The following is a 17,397-nucleotide window of genomic DNA, read 5'->3' as shown; positions in this document are numbered from 1 at the left end:
GTGTGGTTCTGGGAAGGGAAGCCCAGAAGTGGGGGCCAGGCCCCAGACTGAAGGAGCTAGCTGGTTGCCTGTACCTTGCTCACTCTTCTACCACCCCAGGCACGAGGCCAGGTGAGCCGTTCAGGACCAAAAGGCCACGTCCAGCCAACGGCCAAAACTCCTTATTATCCCTCAACCTGTCCCCTAAATGTCTACTACTAACAGCAGCAGTGACCACCATTTGTCAGCTGTAAACCAAGTCAGGTCTTATGCTAAGGACTTTGCAGTGACTACATGAGAAGACCAAGATTACTCTTGCAAGTACTCTCTGAGGGTGGTATCATTCTCATTTTGGAGAAGAGGAAACCAAGGCTGGGAGATTTTAAGTGCCTTGCCCAGGGTTCCACAGCAGTAACTGGGTGAGACAGAGTTAGTATCTACGTCCACTTGACCCCAGAGGCCACGCTGAGACTCTAGCCTGCACTATCTCACCTGGATTATGCATCTACCTCCACCTCTGCAGTCAGCCCCCAAATTCATCCCTTGCTCAGCATCCAGAGAGCAGGCTCACACACGGATCGCTCCCTTGCTTCCACCTCTTCCCTGGTATCCTAAGTAGTTGCCTGAATCTACACACCTCACCATGAGCCAGCGAGGCCCTCCCCAGCCTCCTGCTGCTCCTGGCTGCAGGGCCAGCTCCAAAGGTTTACCATTCCCCCCACACACCCAGCTGTTACTCTGCTCCTGCCTTCATCCTCTGTGCCTGGAATTTCCTATCCCTCCTCCCTGGCTAATTCCCATGCATTCCTAGAGAGCAGCTCCGCATCCCCTCTGCCACCCTGATCCCACCCCCAACCCCGGCTGGTGCCTGTCCTCTAGTATCCCATACTTCTCTGTGTGGGGGTAATACAATATGGTAAACCCAGGGATTCTCTGTGTGTCTCTGCACTTGGTTCCTGGAAGGCGAATATCACGTTTGTTCATTTTTGGATCCCGTACAGGGCTCAGCATGCAGATGCCTTTTGGCAAAAGTGTGTTGTTTAAGAGAATGGAAGGACAGATTTGGGCTGTATGAAAGAATTTCCTGTTTCTGAGGCTATTGGTTAGAGGACTGTGCTCTGGGAAAGCAGGGACTGTCTTGTCCTCCTGATAGACATACGTAGCACCCTTCAAGGAACCTAGCACTTAGTAGATAAGTAAAACGAGGGCAGATGAACAGAATTCCAGGGGCAGCCTGTTCAGTACAAGGGAAGTGCCAGATGCAGTGAAACTCATCAGTCCTCTTCCCTTAGATGCCAAGTGGCATTTGGTACTGCTCACCTCACACTCCTTGAGACATGCATTTTCCTTGACTTCTAAGACCCTATGTCCACTGTCCCCATCAGCACTCCTCGGCCTCTGATGTCATCCCCTCCTCCTCTTCCTAACCTAAAACTGTCCCCAAATTTCAGAACCACCTCTGCTGGTCACCCTGAAATAACCCCAGCCCCAGCCACTCCTTTAGGCATCACACCTCTTGATCTAATCACTTTTGTGGCTTGTCTAGACGGAACTATCAGTCTGTCACTACAAATATGCTCCTTTCCTAGTCATCCCCAGCTCAGGAGACACATGCTTTCCTACCCAGATGCTCTGGCCAGAAACCTGCCCCTCCAGCCCCTGCTCTCTTCTACATTGTGGATCTGGTCTATCCACAGGCTCTCTGAGCTCCACCTCCACCATCTGCCCGTAACTTGTCTCTTCTCTCTATGCCATTGCCACCAGCCTCATCCAGGACATCCTGCATCTCTTGCCTGGACTATGGCAGTCTCTTCTGGATGGCACTCTGAGTTTCCACTCTTACCCCTCTCTGAGCAGGTGGAGGGGGCTTTTGAAAACATACTGCTCAAAGCCCTCTGTGACTGCTTGTTCTCTGGAGGCCAGTGCCAGGATCCCTTTCAGGGTCAGCTAGATGCCGAGGCATTGCTGACCTCTCTGGTAGCCATTTGTGCCTCTCTCCCCTTCCAGCTACACTAGCCTTCCCTCAGTTCCTCCAGAGTGCCAGGTTCCCATCCCCAAGGCCTTTGCACATGCTGTACCTTCTTCTAGAATGTTTCCAACTCCTCTGGACACTGCCTATTTCACTTCCCCTTTGGTCCCCTCTTTCAAGGAGACTTCTTTATCCTCTCCCAGGAGATCCCTTTCTTTTCTGTCACTGTTTTCTGTTTGTTTCCTCCATTGTATACCTCGGGGTTTACAAATCTTATTTTCTCCAATTTCTATTGCTTGGCACTCTCTCTCTCTCTCTTCTTCTTCTTCTCCCTCTCTCTCAAGAATGCAAGCTTCTTGAGGGCAGGAAAGGTAACTAACTTCACATCTGAACCTCTGAGAAGGAATGCTGCCTGGCACCCTGCAGGTGCTCCACAAAATTTGGGGAGTGAATAAGGAAGCACCAGTTTTCAAACAGAAAGAAAAACGGAGTGGGGCCTTGGGCACCTGTTGGGTGGTTAAATCAACTGCTTTTGACCTCCTTTCCTCCCGAGATCCCATGATTCTGTGACCCTGTCCAGTCCACCACCATCCAAAGGATCTTAGGATGGAGAGAAGGTGCAACTCCAAGGGGGTACCCTTCAGAAATTTGTCGACTCCTTTCCATATACCTAGAAACCGGCTATCCTGCCCTATTCTGCAGAAGGATAAAATTACTATGGGACCTAGGATTTTTTTTTTAAGATTTTATTTGTTTATTCATGAGAGACACGGAGAGAGATGCAGAGACACAGGCAGAGGGAGAAGCAGGCTCCATGCAGGAACCCGACATGGGACTTGATCCTGGGACTCCAGGATCACGCCCTGGGCCAAAGGCGAGCACTAAACCACTGAGCCACCCAGGGATTCCCCAGGATGTTTTTGATTAAAGAACAAAAGAGTAGGCACTCTGGGAGGATGTATGGAAAGATGGATTCTAAAACAGCACTGTAGGGCAGCCCCAGTGGCGCAGCGGTTTAGCACCGCCTGCAGCCCAGGGCGTGATCCTGGAGACCCTGGATCAAGTCCCACGTCAGGCTCCCTGCATGAAGCCTGCTTCTCTCTCTGCCTCTCTCTCTACATCTCTATGAATAAATAAATAATCAAAAATAAAATAAAATAAAACGGCACTGTCAGATATGGTAGGTAGTAACCACATGTGGCCGTTTATAATTAATCAGAATTAGAAAAACATGGGACACCTGGGTGGCCCAGTGGTTGAGCATCTGCCTTCAGCTCAGGTCGCAATCCCCGGGGTGCTGGGATGGAGTGGGGCCCCTTCTTCTCCCTCTGCCTATGTCTCTGCCTCTGGCTCTCATGAATAAATAAATAAAATATTTTTTACAAAAAAAAAATCAGAAAAACATTTTAGAATTCAATTCCTCAATCTCACTAGCCACAATTCAAGATCCCAATAGCCACATGTGGCTACTGGCTATTGTAGAAAATGGCTCAGACAGAGGACATTTACTTCACCCCCAGAAAGTTCTATTGGACCGCACTGCTCTAAAACAACCCAGCCGAAGCCATGGACAACCTGAGGGAACCAGGCTAGCTGCTGGGGTGGGGTGCAGACAAAAGGTGACCAGGAGGGCGCACCTGTCAGACCCAGGCCCCTCACCTCTCGGCACGCTGCGCACCTGGTGGTGAGCCGCCACAACTCGTGGGGCCCTGGGGTGACTGCGTACCGGTCGGCCCTGGCAGGTCAGCCTCAAAGCGCTCCTGCGGCCCTAGGAGGGCGTCCGCAGCCTCCTCCCAGAGCCCTTAGGGAGGCGCCAGGGGCATCCGGCTCTGGGCGGAGGCCGAGGACCCGGAGGTGGGGGCTCCCCGCTCGTCCCGGCCGGGACGCGGAGGGCTGGGGAACTTCCTCTGGGGGGCGCGTGGGGGGAGCCCTCGAAGGTCCCGGAGCCCCCCCCAGCTCCGCCCGCGCCGCGGCCCCGCCCGCAGGGCCCCCGCCGGTCCCCCGCCCCCCCGGCCGGAAGCTCCGGGAGGGGGGGAGGGGGGAGGGGGAGGGGGCGCCCCGCCCGGCCCGGGCTCCGCGCCAGCCGCACTCACTCACGGAGCCTCGGGAGCCACCATCTTGCGCGGTGGACGCTCTGGCCGCGGGCTCCTCGGGCTCCGCTGAGCGACAGCAGCCACTAGCGGTGCCGGGGCGCAGAGGCGCCAGCAGCGGCGAGGGCCGCCCTCCCTGCCCGCGCCCCGGGGCTCACCTGCCGCGGCCACCCGCACCCGCACCCGCACCGCACCCGCACCCCGGGCTGCGCTGGCCGGCGGCGGGGGACGGAGAGGAGACCGCCCAGGGCTGTCCCGCCAGCGCGAGGGGGCAGGGCCATCGCTTCTGCACGGCGCCCGTGCCTTCCCCGAGGGGCTCCGCGGGCCGAGCTCCCAGGGGCGAGCCAAACGGAGCGCTGCGAGGCCCCAGCGAAATGCTTTGGGATCGCAGGGGAAGAGGGGGCGGGGGGGTGCGGTGAAGCCGAAGGTCTGCGGGGACTGTGTATTAGGTCAAGTGCCGGATAAGAGAAGTTTTACCAGGGAAGACATCCCGGGCCGGATACAGGGCTGCAACCCTGGGGAAGCTGGAAGTACAGTGCGGTCTACAAAGGTCAAGGCGGGGGGGGGGGGGGGGGGGGTAAGGGGAGGCTGCTGCGGGAGGCTCAATACTCCTGGCCTGGTGGGGAAGCTCAGAAAGTGAGCTGGGAGCTGGGAGCTCGATTTTTAATCTAGTGAGTTATTTGTAATGGCAATACTTGGATCCGGTGGGGGATGGGTGCTGGTGGAGAGAGGCGTGATGGCTTCCTAGAACTCTAAGATGCACAGGAGACCCTCACCCCTGTGTGGGTTCCCAGGAGAGGGGAGGAGGTGATGGAGGAATGTGGAGTTGTGGCAGACCATCCCTCCCAGACCTGGGGTCCAGAGGCCTGCCCTGGAGCTCCAGGGACATTGAACTCTGAGGCCTTGGGCTGGACCTTACCTATAAGCCTCAGTTTCCTCCATCTGTTAAGTGGGAATTAAGGCTGGGTGAGGAGGAAAGGGCAGGGCAGGATGGGTCTGAGGAAGAAATGAGCTAGGTGTGGAGGCCATTTAAAAAGGGGCCGCCTGGGCAGCCCTGGTGGCTCAGTGGTTTAGCACCGCCTTTGGCCCAGGGCATGATCCTGGAGACCCGGGATTGAGTCCCATGTCAGGCTCCCTGTGTGGAGCCTGCTTCTCCCTCTGCCTGTGTCTCTGCCTCTCTCTGTCTCATGAATAAATAAATAAAATCTTTAAAAATAAAAATACAAAATAAATAAATAAGTAAATAAATAAATAAATAAATAAGTAAATAAATAAAGATTAAAATACAGAAGTATTCAAAAAAAGGGGGGGGGGTGCCTACCCAGTGGCGCAGCAGTTTAGCGCTGCCTGCAGCCCAGGGTGTGATCCTGGAAACCCAGGATCAAGTCCCATGTCGGGCTCCCTGTGTGGAGCCTGCTTCTCCCTCTGCCTGTGTCTCTGCCTCTGTGTGTGTGTGTGTGTGTGTGTGTGTGTGTCTATGAATAAATAAATAAAATATATTTTAAAAAAGGGGGGGCCGCCTAGGCACTTGGTGACTTAGTCTCCCCTTCCCATCAATATAGTCACTCAGAAATGCCTCCTAGTAGCAACCCCACCCCCCATTGGGTTACACTCTTCTCCCAAACAAGGCCTAGGCCACACGTTGATTTGAGGTCAGGGCGTCTCCGGTGGTTTCTGGACGCTCCCCCAGCACCCTTCACACAGCACTGCTCTGTACCACCCACCGTCTGCTGCTGACATTCACCGTGAACCCTGGCCCCCAGGGCTGCTGGGATGACGCATGAGTCATGGCACATGCACACACACGAGATTGCCTGGCTTGTGGGTACACTCAAATGAAAGGAGACACTGCAGACCCTAAACCTGTCCCAGGATGGGACCGCACAGCCCCACACCCATGAAAAGCTCAGGTATGGGGGAGGAAGGGTCTTCTGTGATGGCATTTTGCAGCACAACACCCTGGCTAAGTCCCTCCCTTCCCCACTCTGACCAGGGGTCCACAGCTGGGACCCACAGCTCATTGGATGGCTGCCTCAAGAGGGTGGGTTGTGGCTCTGGTCAAACATAAACATACTAGACTGAGTAGCAGAGAAAAGGCCACCCCCTGGGGTCCAACTGAGGCTGGGGCACAGAGCAGGTGTCTTATGAATTAACTTCACTCTGGCTGCCACCCAAGGGAGAGGATCGGGGCAAACCACATCCTGCTGTTTTGCCATTGCTTGGAAAGATCCACAGGAAAGCACAGGAACACACACCCTGAGATCCATAGGCACCCACATAGATGGCAACAGGCACAAACACCAAGGCACACATTTACACACATCCCCTCATGATGAGACCATGTAGGCACATTGATGTGTGCATATACAGAAGTGGTACCCATGCAGAGATGGACAGACACCCACACCGGCGGGGGGCAAAGAAGGGCCCAGAGGCTACGCAGACGAGCATGCACGTACACATAGACAGGCAAGATCAACAAAGACACACTCAGATCATATATACCCAGGGGGACAGACACAGGAGGGTACCCGGACCTCTAGTAAGGCATATACAGATAATACGAAACCACAGACAGGCAGCGGCACGCACCATCACAGAGACACGTATATACAAAGACCTATGTACAGACGCATATGCCCAGAGATAGGTGTATGCACACACCCTCCCTTCCAACATGAAATGCATCAGATAAACACACAAGCTCATGTCGACAAACCCAGAGTCTCTCTCTTGCCCCATCACAAGTCATAAAGGCAGATGGGAGGGTCCTCCCTGAGGCACACACACACACACACACACACACATCTCAAATAGTAAGCTGCCCATCCTATCACAGATGAAACCAAAACTGAAGGAAATGGGAGTCTAGGAGGAGACAGAGCCAAAGGTAGGGAATGGGGGGTTGATCTGAGATCTCCTTGCCCACTCCCCAGTCGGCTTAGGATTTTCACCATGGCCAGAGGGTGCTCCCCACATTCTCCAGAGCCCCCTTCCTGAGCTGGAGGGAGACCCCCAAGACCAGACACAAGAAGAACTCTACCTCCAGCCCTTGCTTTTATGGAAGGGGTTCCCAAAAATACTTCTGAAAAGGTAATGGCTGTCTCCCTCAAAGAGTGCCAGACAACCCGTGTGTGGAGAGGTGAGCCCGGAGACCATGGATAACGGTGGGGGGCAGAGGTGTTAACCCTAGGGCAGTGGCGGGATCTCAGATAGGAGCCACCCAGATTTCTGCCCTTCTCCATCTGTCCATTTCTCTCTCTCTCTTTCTCTCTCTGCTGAAATAGTGACTCCCTCTTCAACAATCCCTCTGCCCCACCTGCCACAACCCTCCTTGGAGGCTCCTGGCAGCCCCTTGGAGGCAGCTGAAGGTATGATTTGATACAAGGAGCCTCTGGCACAGGCTCCTGCAATATGCATCTGGCCCAGAGTGTAGCACACCTCCCTCAGGCAGGGTGTACCTCCAGTTTCCTGACCAGTCCTGCCCTCCACCCCCACCCCCACCTCTGTTCCCCGCCAGAGTGGGGGCTCCCCTGCCCAGCCCTGGACCTGGGAAAAGGTACCAAGAGTCAGCTAGCTACCAGAATCTCTCCACAGACAACTTTTGGGGACCCACAATAGCAGCCAACATTTGGGCAGGGAGAGGAGAGACCCACCCTCCGGGGAGCCCCCTCCCCATGCTCTGGCATCCTCAGCACTCACCCAAGAGCATTCTCCGCCTTCGCCTTCGGAGGCACCGCGGAGCGCCGTCTGAGGAGCGAATGAAACCAGCCAGAGAGTGACAGAGGGAAGGGGTGGGGATGCGAGGGACAGGAGGGGAGGGCGGAGGGAGGGACTCCTGCTGGAAAGCAGCGGTGGCAGGGCCCCTTCTCGCCTTGCCTGGAAGGAGCTGCCAGGTTCCCGGTTGCTCCCATCCCAACCAGGGTGGAAGGCATAGAGCACTTCCTGCCCCAAGGGTGGAGGATGGGGCAGATGTGGGGCCTGGGGGGGGTGGATATCCATCCCCCTCCTCCCTAGAGTCTCTGGCTAGTGTATCCTGTACTTCAGTGCAGAGTTGACCCTGCCTGTAGAGACCTCCAGAAAGGAGGGGCTACCAGCCCCTTCTCAGTCTGCCAGAAAGTTCTTGCTGAACTTTAACGCCCTGCCTCAGGGTTTGCTGCTGCAGGAGCCCTCATTCCTACCCAGCCTTGCTCCATCCTCTGGCCCATCGTCCCCTTACATTTACCTCCTTTGGCTGAAGGGGAAACTGGCCCAGAAAGGCCTTACCACTTCATCCCAGAGCACTGGCCATGGTGTTGGGGGAAGGGAGCCCCAGGCGGCTTGTCCTTCTTAGTCCAGTACCAGGACCATTGGACCTACTACCTGGGCAATGCCTGGGGTGGGCAGTGCGGGCAGGGGGGTGGTCATCTGGTCAGCTAGAACCTTTCTGACATTACTCCCCTGCTCCAGACCCTTCCATACCCCCCTAGTCTCTGCTTTCCTCCATTGGCTCCTTCCTCCCCCTCCTCTTCCTGACTGTGGGCCAGCTCTCTACTCACCTGAGCACCTGGTGACTGGGAGGGAGTGGAATGGGGGTGGGGGGGTGGCAGCCAACCCACAGCTGGATCCAGTCTGGCATTCCAAGCCCAGGCCCAGCGCTAGCCCCCCACCCCCTCAGCATCCTGTCTCCACCAGACAATAACCTGTAATCTCTGGAGCAGCCAGTACAGCCCGCAGAGGGTCTGGGGAGGGGTTGGCAGCAGTAGCTCCTGAAAACAGGTTTGTTAGGAAGAGGCTCTGGGGGGACAGAGTTGCTCGTTTGGGGAGAGGAAGGAAACTCAAGCCCACGGCTAATTAACCCACCCAGACACAGATGGAATCTTTGTCTTCTTGAGGACAGGGATCTGAGCTAAGCCCCCTAATTCTCTACCCAGACAAGCTTGCATTTCCAGGTGGTCCCTGGGAGGGGGGAGTGTCTGATGGTCAGGTTCGCCCCTGGGGGAGGAGGATGTGATGGTGGTCCAGGGAGAGTGTCACCTGCCACTGGCGGAGAACAGCAGCAGTCTAGACTGTGTATACCCAAGGGCAGGCACCTAGCACTCTTGGTTAGACTGCAAGAAGAACTTACCAGTGGCATTCGGGGGAGCCCAGTTTCTCTGAAACATGCACCCAAAGGCCTTGGGATGGACTGAGGGGCCCCGTGGAGGAATCAGCAGCCAAGGGAGGTACTGAAGCGATTGGGGGGACAGGCTGGAGGCCTTCCAGGGCTTCCTGATGGGACTGAAATTAATCCATCTGCGGGGGAGTGGGGGGTGAGGAGCTCATCAAACCGGTGACTCAGGCATGACCTGAGCTCAAGGTCTTTGATCTCTGGGGCTCAGAATGCAGCAAGAGGCTTGTGCAGTCAAAGACTCTAAGAGGAGATGGAGGGCCTGATTAGAACAGGAGCTGGGGGGGTGGGATTTGAGGGTGGGGAGGTGGGGGTTGGGGGGGACAGCCTCCACCTACCACTTTGATGCCTGGCCACCCCCAAAGCACCTTTGCCCTGAAATCCATTACCATCAGACTTCATCTGTGTTCTCCTGTCCCCCTTAGAGTCTACTCTGCACTCCCCACCCAAGGCCCCCCTGACCCAGTCAGAACTTAAGTCATTTTCAAAATCCCCTTCTCTCTGCTCTGGTGTCATGTTGCAGGATGGTGGTGGTGGCGGGGAGGGGGGGCTTGTAGTGAATTGTATGGCTGGGTCAGTCCAGCCAAGAGAAGGGAGATGGGAGGGATTGGCTTCCGGAGGCTCCCTTCCCCTCCCCAGCCAGGTGAGACCAAGTGGGAGATGGCTGGCATCTCCATTTTCCAGTGGAGGATACCAAGGCACAAGGCAGAGGAGAGCCATGGGTTCTGAGTACTGTGGAATCATCTGGGAGCCAGTCTGCCTTCTCTGACCATCCCTCCCCAAGGTCCAATGTCTCTTAATATATGCTGGTCTCCTCAGCAGCAAGGAGGGTAGGATCGGGGAGTCAGACACGCTAGGATCTGAACCCAGCTCTGTGCCTTTGGGTATGTTGCTAAACTCTCTGAGCTCCAACATCCCAGTGTAAAGTGAGAACTGAGTGCCAGCATCTACTCCAGGTGTGGCTGGGTGAGGAGGGAATGCCTTGCTGCACATGGAAGTGCTTTCCAAGCAGTTTGGGTACTAAGTGGATGCTTTTCCTGCCCTGGGCTGGCCCAACATCCACACTAGAGGTTGGGGCTAAGAGGCTTGAACCAGTAAACCTTTGTGTAGGTGTTCAAGAACCACCTAAAATGTGTGTGTGTGTGTGTGTGTTTGTGTGCACAGGCATGTGTGTGATCGTCAGTAGGGTCACTGAGTTCAGCCTTATTGGGATGGAGGTGCCTGGTGCCCACAGGCCCCACCCTGTGAGGGGTGGAGGAAGGGCAAGGGAGGGGGTGGGGAAAGATGGCTCAAGACACATACACACATTCCTGCAGAATGAAAGGGCCTGCTGTGTAGGAGACAGATAAGGTGGAGGGTGGGGAGGGGAAGTAGGGGAAGTACCTGCAGGAGGGAATTGGGGAAGTGTGGGCATGGGCACCTGCCATTTCCCCATGCTGTGCCCCCTCCCAGGTGTTCCAGGCTCACTTAGGTATGGCTGAGTGAGGAGGCCTCTGAGAAGAGGGAAGAGTCCCCCCCCCCCCCCACGGATGGCCTCAGGGGCCTGAGCAAGAGAGGGTCCTCGCCTCACTGCCTGTGACGGCCTGTCACCCTGCAAGCCTCCAGCCCCACAGACCCCTAATCAAAGTGACAGCTCCAGGGGGCCTCCCAGAGCACCATCCCACCCCCACACCACCTTCAGCAGCCTGCCAACAAACGAGTGGTCCTCCTAGCTGCCACAGACCTGAGACCTCACGTGTCTAGTGTCTAGCAACAGAGCCCTGTGGTAAAGGCTCCTCATACTTTCCCTCATGGCTCTTGAAAGTTTACTGTGACTCTGTTGTTCAGAGGATGAGGCTGCCCCGGTCAGCTGCACCCTAAGGGCTCTCTGCTCTGGCCCAGTACCCACCAAGGGCTGGGAGAGGCCTGCAGCATTGCTGAGGTTCCTTCACCCCCACTCCTAACCCCAGGGCAATTGCTAGCATCTTCTTGTTGGGGCTGCCTCTCCCAGCCCCAGCTCTCAGAGAGCCCAGGAGACAGGAGAAATCCATGGAAGTGGGTGGGTGTTGGGGGGTCATGGCCTAGAGTAGCCTCAGAAGTAATGAGGCCAACAGCAAACAGGTTCTTGGCTGCAGCCTCCAATTCCAGGGTTCCCAGAAATCTGAGGGCCCTTCACCCTTGCACTAGGCATTAGTCATCACTCTTTCATGCTCCTGCAGTGCTGCTCACTCCCTCAGCAGGGCTGTTAGAAAGGTCTGCTCCCCCCAAAAAAAGAAAGTTCTGGCCCCAATGCTGTCCCCCCCCCCCAGACCGTTATACCCAAGGGCAGGCACTGAGTAGAATCCTGGCTCAGAACAGCACACGCAGAAGACTAGAGGGACAGTGACTCACTTCCCATTTAATCATCTGGAGAGGAGTAGCAGGCATCATGTCTCCTGGTGTCCCCACAACCCTACCCAGAACTCTGGGGATGAGGACCGTGGGAAGAAGGAAGCCCCACGAAGGGGTCCCCCTTCCCTTGGGCAGTCTGTCTCTGGCCACATCTGGTGCTGTGGCCTTTGCTCCTCGCACGCACATCGCCTGCTCTCTCCAGGTGGGTATGGTGGGTGAGAAGGGGAAGAGAGAGGCTTGTACCTCAGGGACTGCTGCCCAGAAGCAGGGCCTGAAGAGGCCACGTGGGGCAGGGGCGGGAGGGTGGGCAGCCAGGCAAGACTGGCCTTCCCCACCTGGAGCCATCCTGGGCACCTTCCTTTCCACATCATCCAGTCACCCAGTCCTGCTGGCTCTGCTACAGAAAAAAACCCCAGAACCTGTTTCCTCCTTCTTCTCATGCACCCCCAAGTCTTACCCTTCCCCCATGCTAGAGACATCTAGAAATACCGACAACTCCTGCTCAGAGCCCTTCAGTGACACTTATCACCTTTGGGACAAAGGCTAGACACCCAGCCTGGCTGTGAGGCCCTCATGGGTGGTTCCTGCTCAGCTTCAACCACAGCCACACACCCAGCACTGCCCACCCCTCCCGGCAGGCTGCGGGCCTCAGGCCCCACGGCATTTGCTCTAGCTGTTGCTCTGCCTGGGATTTCCTTTCCATCTCCAAGATCCAACAAGTGACATCAGTGTCACTTCTCTGAGGGGAAAACCTGACTTCTGCCAATTCCCTTCTGCCTCTGACTTCTCCAAGCACCGTTATTCTTACGTGTTCTTATACCGTATTCTTCGAAACCCGTTATGATCTTGGACAAACTTGTCTGCGTGGGTCTTCAGACAGCTCTTTCTTTGACAGGCAGGTATGCCACCTTTGAAAAATATGAATTCCCGGGCAAATAACTGTATGTTCTCAGTTATATGCAGAATCTAAAAAAGCCAGTACCATAGAAATAGAGATTACAGTGGTGGTTGCCGGGGGCTGGTGGGTGGGGACAATGGGGAGATGTTGGTCGAGGGGCGCAGACTCCCAGCTGTAAGACAAATAAGATCTGGGGATCAAGGGACACCTGGGTAGCTCATTGGTTGAGTGTCTGCCTTTGGCCCAGGACATGATCCCAGAGTTCCAGGATCAAGTCCTGCATCGGGCTCCCTGCATGGAGCCTGCTTCTCCCTCCACCTATGTCTCTGCCTCTCTCTCTCTGTCTCTCATGAATTAATACATAAAATCTTAAGAATAAAAAGATCTGGGGATCGGATGCACAGTGTGGTGACTATAATGAACAATACTGTATTACCTACTTAAGTGGAGAGATGTTAAATGTTATCAACACACACAGGATCATAATTATGTGAGGGGATGGAGGAGTTAACAAACCTTATGTGATAATCGTCCTGCAATACATATGTGTAGCAAGCATCATACTGTATACCTTAAACTGACAAACGTGTCAATAATACCCCAATAAAGCTAGAAAAAAGCAAAAATACGAATCCTCCAAACAAACTGTTCTATAGCTTGCACAGAACTGGTTTCTATAAATAGCTAATGAATGAATGAGTGACTTTTGAACGCAGACATATATACACACACGCAACACTCCAGAAATATCCATACAGTCAGATACACTCTTCCTCAGAGTCACACGCTTGGTGTCCAGCCCCAAGCGCTCAGGTGGAGGAGCTGGCCCCAGCATCAGGCCATATCCTGCCTTTGCTTATGCAGTGACTTCTGCCTGCAGTGTCCCTTCTTCCCAGGCCCCTGTTCCCAAAGCTCAGTGTGGCCCCCTTCTTCCAGGAGGCTTTTCTGGCCTTATCCCCAGCATACAATCACTATTTCTCCCTTTGTATCCGCATGTGGCCCCCACAACACTCTTCTGTTCTTTTTGTGTCCGCCTCAGACCAAAGACATACTCCATCTCGGAGCGGGATGGTGAGGAATAAGATGAGAATTTGTCTCCAGTTCCCAGGGAACAGAGTGGGCGACCCCTGAGTATTCACCAAAAGAACAGGCTGCCTTGTTACAGAGTTCAGAGTGTAGCCCTCTGGCAAAGCTACCAGCCCAGGCTGCAAAGTAGGCTTCTGGTGGCTACTGTCAAGAACCAGGTAGAAGTTCTGGTCCTGACCATCTCCCACACTGGGCCTGGTTCTGTTTCCCTTGCCAGCCAGCAGCCTGCCTCTCCTTGTTTTCCTCATGGCCCCTATATGCCTGTCAGTTGGAATAACCCTCATGAATGCATTCACCCATTTCCCCCAGAAATCTGCCCTGTTGCCAGCGGGCCCCTTCAGTGCTCACAGCTAAACCTCTGCAAAGTCACCCTAGCCAGGGAGAGGCAGAAATCCTGGCCAGGAGTTCAGCCTTCAAAGGAAGAGGGGCTTTCCCTGTCCCTCAGCAGGAGTGTCATGGACCTTGCTGACCTTCAGAGACTAGAGCAGGAGCCCAGGGTACCCCTGATCAGAAAGTCTCTCCATGCCAGGGGGCTTCGACTGGACAAATGTTTTAGGAGTCCTGGCCCCAAGAGACCCCACAGGGAGAGCTCCCACACCCCAAAAAGACCTGAAGAGAAGCCCTCAGTCCTGAAGACCCTCAGATCCTGAGAGACCCTATGGAAGGTTGTCCAGATGTATAAGGGGGACTTGTGACCCTGAGACCCCACTGAGGGCACCCCAGACCCAAGACCCTCCCAGAGAGAGGCCACAGACACAGAGCCTATCATGGGGCCCAGAAGAAGCCTGTGGGAGCAGCGTCCCTCTGCCCCTCCACACTGACCTGGCCCTGTGGGGGTCTTCCCCAAGCTGAGCTGCCGAAGCCGCCGCTGGTGGGCGCGCCCCCCACAGTGCACCTGGGCCTGGGCTGCTGAGTTCAACTGGATGTTGCAGACATCACAGAGAGTGTAGGATGGCCGCTTCCTCTCCCGCTTGGGCTTAGGCGGTTCTGGGGGCCGAGGGGGGCACTCCGTAGCTCCAGATGTGGGGGGCTCCTTCTCACCCGGGGGAGAGGGACTCAGTGGCCGCTTCATACCTGAGCAGATAAAGAGGGAGACCAATAAACAGGCTGAGTGTTGTGAACACACACAGAAGGAGCAAGAGGAGTTCAAGTCATGGAGACACCTGTGCCCTGTGTCCCAGGTGAAACTCCCCGGCTTTTGAACATTCCCAACACAAGGGTGGCAAAAGGGAGTATGGCAGGGTCCATTTCAAACAAAGCAGCATTAAAACACAGGGACATCAGCGGTTTAGCACCTGCCTTCGGCCCAGGGCGTGATCCTGGAGTCCCGGGATCGAGTCCCACGTCAGGCTCCCTGCATGGAGCCTGCTTCTCCCTCTGCCTGTGTCTCTGCCTCTCTCTCTGTCTTTCATGAATAAGTAAATAAAATCTTTAAAAAATAATAAAAATAAAACACAGGAACACCTGGAAGAGTGTCACATGTGTCCCCACACCCAGAGGCTGACACCTGGGGGCCTGGCCACAGAGCAAAGCTCAGAGAGGAAGACTTGGATTTTGGGGGCCGGGGGATCACGGAGGAAGAGGCAGCAGTGAGGTTAGGGGAGTGACACTGGGGGAAGCCAGGGCCCTATTCTCAGCCCCACAGCAGGTGCTGACAGTCCTGTGACAGGCAGGCATGTGGCGCTTGCTGCAACCACTAGCCAGAGGGGTGAGTGCAGAAACCCTACCTCCCTGTGCCCAGTGCCTGGCCGGGTGACATTCACAAACACTGACAGTGTGTGAAGCCATCCCCACCCCTGACCCACGTGGCTCCAGATGTCCCTTGCTGTGTTGGCCACCCAGGCCGTGGCAACAGTTGATATTTTCAGTAGCAACCTGGGCCCTCCTGCCTGAGCACAGCCTCTTCTCTCTCTCTCTCTCTCTCTCTCTCTCTGTCACACACACAGAGACACACACAGACACACAGACACACACACACAGACACACACACACCACCCCTCCAGACCCCTCATCTGCCACACGCAGATGTCATCTTTCCATTCCAACTCACTTCTCTGGAACGTTCCTGCCTGACTCCTCAGCTCTGACCTGCGCTATTCTGGGGTTGCCAGCTCCCTTTCGCACACCGAACTGTGTTCATTTTCACTTCCTGGGCCTGTGTGCCCGCTCCCTGCCGGTGCTGCACACCAAGGGGCTTCCTGCGGGCAGGGCCTGAGCCTCGCTGGCGGGGACACGTGACTTCCTCACAGCCCGCAGAGGAAACTCCCCCTGAGGACACCTTGATTTTGGACCTCTAGCTTCTGAGACGTGAGGCAATACATTTCTGTTGTGTAGGCTACCTGGTGCGGCGGCCCTAAGAAACTGCTACGTGGAAGGCCGGACCCGCTGGCTTCCCTGGGTGCCTGAGCGGGCGGCCCGCGAGCCTGGTGCCCCGGCGAGGTTGCAGTACCAGCGACAGCCTCCAGGTAGCGCAGCGAACAGCTCGCGGGAAGCTAAGAGCTGGAGCTCCGGACCCCTCCCGGGAAGGAGGACCCCGCTCCTCCACTCCTGGGGCAGGCAGGCTGCCACCCCTACCCCGAGCTCCGCCAGCCTCCCGGGCACTGTCTCTGGGGTCCAGGGCACAGTTCTGCCCACAGAGGGCACCCTGGGAGGTCACTCTCATCACCTCGTGAGGGACCCCCTCCTCGGCTGAGTCCCCACCTACATTCTGCACTTTCTCACCTCTAGGTGGAGGTTCTCAGAGTCACATTCCTGCCTGCACGAGTCGTCCCCCACTCTGGCAGCAGGAGGAAGGACCAGGGAGAAAGTACGGGGTGCAAGTGTTTTAGGAGGGGGTCCAACGTGCCAGTGGGGAAGAGGCTTCAGGGGCCTGAGATTTTCCTGGCCACCCCTAGGAGGAGAATGGCTGGCCCCGCCAGGGAGGGGACAGGGGGATTTTGAAATCTTGGTGCAATTTATGACAGGCAGGCTGAGGACATGGCCCAAGAGAGCCGACAAATATCTGCCGGGGGCTGATTAAACCTCTGTGATATACAACCTCTGGGCTCACAGGGCCTGCCTGGATTCCGGGGCTAATTGTGTTCCTCTGGCCAGGCTGCTGGCCTGCTGCAACCTGCCCTGCCTGACCCAGCCTTCCCAGCTGTCCCCTCAGGAGCCACACCAACCCAGCTAAGCCATGATTCCCAGCCAGAAAATGTGGAGGAGTGGACACTTTTGAGGGCACATACACATCTGTCTAACCCCTGCGGTTAGCATCAGCAGGCGAGCACCCCCTGCCCTGGTCCCTATAAAGAAGCAGGATGACTCACCATAGCTGGACCTATACTTGGACAGGGCCTGGCTGGTGCATTTTCTTTTACAGAAGAGGAAATTGAGTCCCAGAATAGGGGAGTGGACTTGCTTCAAAGTACATGGAAAGACAGTGAAGAGCTGTTTCTAGAAGCTTCCTTGACTACTTTGGACTACTTTGGTAGTCCAAAGACTACCCCTTTGGGACCTGCCTTGACTACTTCTTTACCCAGCTGCCCAGGCCACCTCTTTAGATTTACAACCCCATTTATTGAGAGCTTACTATGTGCCAGGCGCTTTATACATAGGATCTCTTTTAAACTTCATAACAACCCCATGAGGTGGGCACTATTATTAACCTATTATCCCACCTCATAGATTAGAGAACAGGCATTGAGAAGTTTCATAGCCAGACAATCTGACCCTGGAGCCCAAATCCTTAACCACTGCCCTATCCTACCTCTCCTTAAAGCCTGCCAAGCCCTCTTTTGAACTTCTAATTGGGGGTGGGGGTGTTACAGATTCTAGGAAACTCCTGAGAAGACCCTACAGATTCTAGGAAACTCCT

The 17,397-nt window shown here is 55.4% G+C and overlaps 1 protein-coding gene across 1 annotated transcript in view; it reads right to left on the bottom strand.

The window, feature by feature from the left end:
• ZNF385C (zinc finger protein 385C) overlaps nt 1–17,397 on the bottom strand; it is a 52,474-nt gene that overhangs the window by 14,573 nt on the left and 20,504 nt on the right. Inside the window, exon 2 of the mRNA XM_055332943.1 lies at nt 14,364–14,615. Within this exon, the coding sequence (XP_055188918.1) occupies nt 14,364–14,613 (250 nt within the window). The 5' untranslated portion in view covers nt 14,614–14,615. The remainder of the gene's footprint in view (nt 1–14,363; nt 14,616–17,397) is intronic.

The sequence above is a fragment of the Nyctereutes procyonoides genome, unplaced genomic scaffold (assembly GCF_905146905.1).
Source record: "Nyctereutes procyonoides isolate TBG_1078 unplaced genomic scaffold, NYPRO_anot_genome, whole genome shotgun sequence".
In the NCBI taxonomy this organism is placed as follows: domain Eukaryota; kingdom Metazoa; phylum Chordata; class Mammalia; order Carnivora; family Canidae; genus Nyctereutes; species Nyctereutes procyonoides.
Note: the sequence above shows the minus strand (reverse complement) of the source record. Positions and strands in the feature narration are given on the sequence as shown.